The sequence below is a fragment of the Blastomyces gilchristii genome (assembly GCF_000003855.2).
Source record: "Blastomyces gilchristii SLH14081 genomic scaffold supercont1.3, whole genome shotgun sequence".
Classification (NCBI taxonomy): domain Eukaryota; kingdom Fungi; phylum Ascomycota; class Eurotiomycetes; order Onygenales; family Ajellomycetaceae; genus Blastomyces; species Blastomyces gilchristii.
The window spans coordinates 3,358,958-3,368,022 of NW_003101680.1; the positions used below are offsets into that span (position 1 = coordinate 3,358,958).

Consider the following 9,065-nt stretch of genomic DNA (forward strand, 5'->3'; position numbering starts at 1 on the left):
TTTATGTAATCTATTCACTTGTTCATACGAACCACCTACTAAGGGCGTGTTCGGTTGCACGGTCCTCTGTTAACCTCTGTTAAAAAGGTCCACTTAACAGACCCTAGTTACCCGCGGTATTGAAATTATCTACCTGAAAAAGGCCTTGCATTCAGTCTGCCATCATTATAATCTCCACTTACCTGTGATTAGAGTTCAATAGTGTAATTAGATCAAATAGTGAATAGTTGTAACTCAAATAGGCAAGGTGAGTATGATGTAAGATTGTGTAAAGCTGTCACTGTCTGCCAGCACTCAGGTGTTTTGCAGACATGGTTTTATCTCTGATAAGTGAGGCAGGCCGGATTCCTTCTTATCATTATATATATATATATATATATCTTCTTGTTGAAAACTGTCAGAGATATGATAATTGACATCATGAAGAACTTCAATGATGAATATAAGAATGAATAATTAAGAGAAATACTGCTATATTAATACTATTAATTAGTCACTTAAATTACTATGTATTCTGTTTCTCAGAATAAACATGCTTTTAATATCTTTTAAGATCTGATTTATAGACTGACCGTGTGACCGTGTCTGAGATCAGAATCAGATTTTTTGATAGTCTCATTATCAATTCAACTGATTTCATTACACAGTTTTAACATTAGATAGTAGTCTCATACTGTCTCAGTGAGACTTACTGTCTACTCTTGTTACATTTTTCAAATGAGATCATAATTTTCACTTCTCAATTTAAATTATTTTTATTGCTTTAAATGACTTTAAATCTTATTTGAGTGTTATCAAAAAGTGTTACTTTTTAAAAAATTAAAAATAGTCTAAAAAAAACCTTAAAATGTCTAAAAATAGTAACTTTATGTCAAGAATGAGACTAAATGAGATTAAATGAGATCACTTTCTCATTTTTTTCAAGTCATGATTTCATTTTAAGATCTGATATATAGTCACTTTGCATGTTTTTTTAATAGCTAGTCTCAGTGAGATTCATGTCAAGAAATGTATGAGATCAGATCAAATGAGATTAAATGTGAAATTTATAATCTCAGCAGTCAGTCTACTGATTTATATATACAGACTCTTTTTATAAAATAAATCTTATTACTAATCTTCTCAATTCTTATAAATAATAACTTAAAAATATAATATAGATGAAATCTGACATCTTCTTAAAGCTTATTAATTAGCTACAGAACTATACAAGTATAAAAGAACTGATAAATTCACTTATTATTCAAATTAAGTAGAAGCTATTAATCTTTTTATATATAATAACTTAGAGACTAATATATAGAAATACTGCAGAAATATTTCATCATTTCATAAGTATAATATTAAAGTAAGTATAGATTACTTATAGAAGATATATATAATACTTACTATTTTATATATAAAATATTTCATGAAGTTTTTAAAATATTATATAAACTATATAACTATACTATTTATCTATCTATCTATTAAATAAAATATAGTAGAGAAGCTCTATATAATAATCTTAAACAGTGATTATTTTTCAAAGATTGTATTAAAGCTCTAAATAATACTTATTTATTAATTACAGTTTCAGTAAGAGAGTAGTTATTATAGTGAAATTAAAAAGAATAAATATTACAGAATATTCTGATAGCTTGTAATTATAATCTAAATTTTATTTATATTTATTCTGAAATGAAAGAATTTTCTTATAATAGCTATATTATTACTAATACTTAAAATAATAATAATTTTTTAACTGTAACTATAATAAATGACTACTTGTAGCAGACTATATCTGATTAATAGATTATTTTATTACATTTTATAGATTTCTGTTAAAAGCTCTGATTCTTAATTACTGATTATTACACTATATAGATTTTTATCAAAAGCTCTGATTTGTAATTCAAAGATTACTTAAGTCAGTATATAATTACAGACATACATCAGCTTCTTATATACATTATCTAAATTAATTAGTGACTGTTAGAGTCTCTTTACATTTATAAGTATGTTCAGAAGTATGTTCAGAAGCAGCTGTGTTATTATCTGATAGTTGTATATTCTTCTGAATCACATTTTCTCTCATCAGATTCAGTCATACTTACATGATTATAATATACATTCTAGCTTCATATAGATTAGCATGTCACTAGTGTTTATAATTATATAATCTATCTCTGATTTAGCTAGTGTTCTGTATACACTCTTATAAAGAAACTTTAACTATATTACATTACTTATTCACTAACTTTTTTCATTCTTCAATTATCTTCTTCATCATCATCATTATTAAATACTATCATCTTATTCAAGATTTCTACTTCTTCTTCTATTTAACACTTTCTATCTGTTTATCTATTATATTATATATGTTTCTAATAATAGTCTCTTATTCTCATAACAAGTATTATTGTAGTACTCATATCAGACAGTTCATTAGCAGTAAGTGTAATATATTATAAAATGTAATCAGAACTTGTTTATCTTCTAATAATTATCAGAATATACTATTATAAATAACATATTTTCTTCATCTTCTTATACACTCTTGATCTTCTTTTCTCAGCAGGTATCTGATTGTGTTTTATATTAACACAGATACTGATTTATTTTAATTTATATAGAATCTTCATACATTGACAGATCTGCATCTGTAGATAATAGTAAACATCTCAATATTAAATCATTGATTGAGAACTTGAAGAATATGATAATAAAGAAATTATCTGTGTTATATATAACTAAGTCTCTTATATCTCTCTCTATCTCTTCTACTATTTCTTTCTCTGCTACTCTCTTCTCTATTTCTTTCTCTATCACTTCTTCTCAATCTTCTACACTTGTTTCTGTGTCTGGTTCTCTCACTCTCATTATCTCTGTTTTTATAATCTCTACTTCTACTACTTCTGCTTTCATCACTGTCTTTATTACTAGCTCCTTCTGTTTTAAGAAGATGTTGCATAGACTTGATGAATTATATTTCTCAGTGTATATACTCTCACTCTTCTTACTGATCTCTAGAATGATTTATTATATAAAGACAGTGTATAATATAACTATTTAAAGCTCAGTCACAGATATTAATTATTACATTTATTTTAAATATTTATAATAAGATAATTATTTATTTATATCAGAGAATCACTCTCTCTTTTAACAGTATTAAGATTATAAGTCTTTTTCTTTTTCATCTTTTCTTTCTAACACTGATTTTTCTATTCTTAGAAGAAATTATTATAAGTTTTATTATATATAAAGTCATAGTATTCATAGATATTAAGAAACTATTTATAACTGTAAAGTTTAATATTACAGATATATTCACTCTGATGAATTTCTTTAAAATGATAGATCTATATTAGTCTATTCTCTGATATTTATTATCTGACTTCATAATACAAGTGAAGAATATTTATATTTTCAGAAATAAAAATGCAGATATTGTACACTTTTACACTTACAGATATGAGACTTGTATATCTTATCTGAGATATTATCATGAAAATAAGCTGTTTATATACTGTATTCTGCTTTCTGTATTTCTCTGTGTTTCTCTCTCTCTTTCTGAGAAGTCTCATGTGTGTTGTAATTACACATACAATTCTAAGACTAGTAGATGTTTATTTAGTAATTATTATTCTCTGCTTTTATAGTTTTATATACTAATAATAGTTCTTAGTTACTTCAGTGTCAGAGATTATTTTAATTGAAGATAATAACACTGCTGAGACTACTCTCTCTCACTCTTAAGCTTCTTTCAGCACTTTCTCTCTCTTCTCTGCAGAAAAGATTGTATATACACTGAGTTATAAGTGTTCAGCTCTGAGTGACTTCTGCTGTTATTCATCTGATTCTGTATCTTCTTCTTCTTCTATTTCTTCTGTCTTTACTCTCTCTGTTCTGACTTCTAATTCTGTAGATTCTGTGCTCTTCTTCAATTTTTCTACATGCATGCATACACATTTCTATATTAACATTTCAGTCAATCTTGTGATAAATAATATTAATATCATACACAGAGTGATAAAGAAATCAGAGATATATATAGTGTTATTATAAGAGCAGCTTGCAGCTCTTAAATTTCTTACAGATCTTGAGTTTTAAGATTTCCTTTGTTTTTGATGTTTTTCAGATGATGTGGCATTGAAAATAGATTAAATATATAATGTATGAAAATGAATGAGATGTATATAATAACATTTATCTTTTATAACTAACTTTTATAATTGATAATCAATTCATTTCTCTTTTCTTACACTTTTTCTTTATCTGCTAGTCACTACTCTTACATAATCTCTATATAATACAGTATTCAGTGACTAGGTTCAGCAGCTTTCATCTTTTATGATTCTGTCTTATATATTATACTGTCTCTCTTTACCTGCTTAGATCACTACAGTGAACAGCTTATTAAAACTAATCTCATCTAATCTTTGAGTGTTCTCAGAGATTAAGATGACTTGATTTCATATATCTGTAGATATTTCAGATGCTTCATTCTCTGTTATCTTCATAATTAAACTGATATAAACAGTTGAATTTAACTCTGAATTTCTTTTTCTTCTATAATCTGACTCATGTATAAGTCTACTACTTTAAGACTACTCTTTACTGCATTGCATCTGCTGTCTGTGATATGTTATTATATAACTAGCTACAGTTTTATCACTTATTAAAGTATAATGTTCATCTGATTTCTTCATTTCTTTTCATTCTTTTCTTATAATTGTGAAAAGATTAGAATAAGTGAGATTATCTAATTTATAAGTGTCTATGATTTCTCTTACTTTGTGAGACTTTTCAATTATAAGTTTCTTCTTCTTCAACACTGATAAGAGTGCTGTAAATAATTATAATCTGCTCAGATCTTGCATCTTTATCTTATTATTATTATTATTATTATTCTTCAATTATAGATGTATGCAGTCAGAGACTATGACATCTACCTGAGAACTTTTAGTTCTCAAGGTTTTTCCTATATCTGTAAAGTTAACTATTATACATTCATCAATTTCAGATATGCAAAATCAGAAAATTCCAGCCCAGAATACAAAAACTGTTTATAAATTGCAGTGTTTTAACATCATCTCATACTTTGAAACCATTTGACAATATCATGACAAAGGAAAAGAGAACACAGTCTTAAAGATAGACACATTAAATAGATAGACACAAAGAAATTGAAAGAAAAAGATAAAATAAAGAAAGACTGTAATAAAACAAATTATTAAAAGATAGTATATAGCTATTTTAACAGACTATATCTGGTTGATTTCCTTCTCTTCATATTCAGATAATTCTGAATTTAGCCATTTTCTTATAGCTGCTTGAGTTTCTGATAGAAAGTCTATTAAGTATTTAATTCCTGTCTCAGTTGAGAATAAGAATCTCATATTTAATTAATTTAGATCATACTTCTCTTTCAATCTGGCTCTGAGACTATTGTATAATGCACAGTGCATTATAATATGCTCAGAATTCTCATTTGTATTGCAGAATGAGCATTCTATTGAGTCAAATCTATCATCAAATCTTTGTATATAAGATTTGAAATAGCCATGTCCTAGTTTCAGCTGTATTATAGATGAGAATATTTTCTTTTTACATTTAATTGAACAAGATTTCCACTTGGGTTTTGTTTCAAATCTTGAATAATGTATACTCTTCTTTTGTTTCTGCCAGCTTTCATTTCACTTGTCTAAACAAGATTCTTTTATTTTTCTCTTTATAAAAGACCAGGACACAATTTTTTGAATAGATCTGCTTAATTCTGCACTCTTTTTTGCAGCTGAATCAGCCAATTCATTGTCATGAATATTCATATGAGCAGGAACCCAGTGCAGATGAATTATCAGCTTTGATATTCTTCTCTTTTGAATTTTCAAAACAGAGTTTAAGATCAGTTCAAGATTCATTTGATCATTATGAATCTGACTATTTCTAAGTCTTTTTAAAGCAGCTTGACTATCAGAGAATATTCATGCCTCTTTCAAACAATTTCCTCTTTTATGAGATTTTATTTTAATGAGTTTGAAAGCTTTCACTATTGCAAATAGTTCAGCATCAAAGACTTCACATTCAGAGCCTAGATTTCAGAAATCTGAGATAAAATTGATATTATCTTCAGTATAAGCAATGCCTGCATCTAATCTATTCAAGTTCTCATTTTTTGAGTCATCTGAATAAATCAGAATAGAGTCTTTTATATTGATTGTAAAAATTCTCTTCAAATGCTGTTCATATTCTTTCTCTTTTGATAGTTCACTTATTTGTAAGTCTATAAGAGATTCAAGCTTTTCTCTTCAGAGAGATAACTTCTCATGATCAACTTTTTCAACATTTAAAGAAGAAAATTGATTTTTAATCAGAGAGCATAGTCTGTACAGTTGAGAAGACATTTTCTTTGAAGAATTATTTTCATTTCAATCAAGAAATCTATTTCAATTCAGTTCATTTCCAGAGTTAATTGATGAAAATGAAGAAGAGACTCTTTCTCTGATTATATGATTTGAGCTCATCTTTACAACTCTTAGAGTATAGTTCATACAGGCCTTTTCAAATCTAATAGCAGGAGGAGGAATCAAAGCTTCAATTTTCATTGCTTTAATAGAAGATGATTTGAATGCTCTCAGAATTCTTCTCAAGACTCTGTTTTGCAGACTTTGAAAGAGTTCAGTGAAATTTCCTTGATTATTTCATCAAACTTGAACTTCATAATCAGCTACTGATGTAATACAGGCTATATATAACTGTCTCATAGCCTGGAAGAATAGACCTCTCTCTGTATTTGATAGTCTGATTATGTTATTCAATAGTCTTTCTGCCTTGACAGTTCTTTGTTGAATGTGATATTTAAAATTCAACTTGGAGTTTAATCATACTTCTAATCATTTGACATTTACACTGGGTTTAATCTCTCTATTTAAAAGAGTTAGAGATAGTTCTTTCTCATTGAATCTAGGAAAGAAATGAATTAACTCAGTTTTATTCATATCAAATTGAATTTGATTGATATCTGCTCTAACAAAGATTTCCTTTGCAGCTTCTTCAATTACTTTCAAATTCTCTTTGATAGTTTTTGAGCTGTAGACTAGACCAATATCATCCACATAACTCAGAGATCGCACTATTCTCATATTTCTATTTTTGAATAGATATGCAGTGTATATTGCAAATAAAATGAGTGAGATTGAAGATCCCTGTGGTACTTCTATTTTTATCTCAGTCTTGTCTTGTTTCATTCCATCAAAGAAGAGTTGTATACTTCTTTTAGACATAAAACAGTTAACCCATTTTATTAGAGAAAGTGGCAGTTTTAATATCTTCAATGTCTGAATTAACTTTGACTTTGAAACATGATCAAATGCTTCTTTTATATCAATAAAAACTGCAGTTGAGACCAGGCCCTCATGCTTTGCTATTTGAATATCATGAACAACTGAGAGAACAGTGTCAATTGCAGAACACTGTTTTCTACCTTCCATTTGTTCACTGAATAAAAGAGAATCACCTATAGAGCTTATAAAAGATAGTCAAGTAGCTATTATCTTTTCTAAAACCTTTCCTAGGCGCATCTTTATCTTTATAAGATGTGAATTATTTATTAAGTTATATAAGACTCATCTCTCTGATTCTTTCAATGCATATATTCTCAGAGAATGTGATTTGAGTATTTTATAGAGCTTAAATTATCTAGATTCAAACTTCTCAGAACTCTCATTATATATGAGAACTTATATTCTTATCTTGAGACTTGATTTCTTAACTAGTGAGTCTCATATTCTTTTTGATTGAATTGCTTAATTCAGAAGTAACTTGTTAGCTTTTATACATATATGACTGATCTCTTTCAATCTTGATTTCATGTTCATAACTATTGTGTCTGCAACTGTTGTTTCTACTGTGTCTGCAATTACTGTTTTCTCTCTCATCTTTTCTGAAACATTCTCTGAGATGCGCAGATGCAATTCATACAATAGATAGAATAATAAATGCTTAAAGACTGTATACTGCTGAATTTATGTAGCTAATAGTGTCTGACTGAGATATTCATCTTATAATCTTATAGACTTACTCACTAGATATTTCATCAGCATGTTACTCAAGATTTTATTTCAGTGTTTTACTTTCTCATTCATCTGTGAGTGATATAATGTTGTTCTACAATATCTTATCTATAACTGGCTTATGAAATGCCTCACTACTTCTTCTATGAGATTTGCACTGTTATTAGTTAGAATCTCATACAGTATTTCATAGTTAATATAGATTTCATTGTGTAGAAACTTCATCACTATCTTCTCTATTATCTCTGAAACTGCTTTCACAACTGATCAGTCAGTAGTGTAGTCAATAGCAGTGATTATTTAACAATTTTCATTTGATATTCACAGTAATATGTCTATGAGATTTACTTCTCATTATTTAAACAGTTGTATTATACACTTCATCTGATATTATACTTTCTTATGTTCTAATCCTTTCTTAGATTCTTTTGTGACCTGATAATTCAGGCACTTATGAGTGTATATCTGAATATTCTTGATCATGCTTGATCAGTATACTCTTGATTTGAGTACACTTATAAGTTCAGAGCTTTCTAAGTGACTGAATTTCTTGTACATGCAAGTTATCAAGTTGTGTCTAAATGAATGTTCTAGATAGAGAGCTTTCACATATTCTAGATTACAGTAAAGCATAACATCATTTTTCAATTTTCTCAGCTTGAAGTTTAAAAGCATCTCTTCTACTACTTTCATGAGACACTTGTCATCTGACTGTAAGAAATCCCGCTCCTCGCGGATTCTTTACCTCTATTTCTATCTCTCATGTAATTAATAGAGTTAGCAGCTCTTGACTACACACAATTATATAGACTGAAGTTTGTGAATACTATTTATAACTCAGCTTGAATACTATTATATATTTAATTTCTACATTTTATCTTTCTATCATGAATACTTTTAGTAGTTAACAGTATATATTATACTAAGCTATAACATCTGAATAATCACCTGTGAGCACTTATTCTTACATTTCAAGCTCAGTCAGTCAGCAATTACTCATTATAACTG

At 27.8% G+C, this 9,065-nt stretch overlaps 1 protein-coding gene across 1 annotated transcript; it reads left to right on the plus strand.

Moving 5' to 3' along the window:
- Positions 1 to 2,615: 2,615 nt before the first annotated feature.
- Positions 2,616 to 3,165, plus strand: BDBG_16544 (uncharacterized protein; the record flags this gene model as incomplete). Its single annotated transcript, XM_031724479.1, has 2 exons — positions 2,616 to 2,977; positions 3,129 to 3,165. Coding segments are annotated over 2 exons (398 nt in total), but the record flags the coding sequence as incomplete, so codon positions are not given.
- Between the last annotated feature and the right edge of the window lie 5,900 nt (positions 3,166 to 9,065).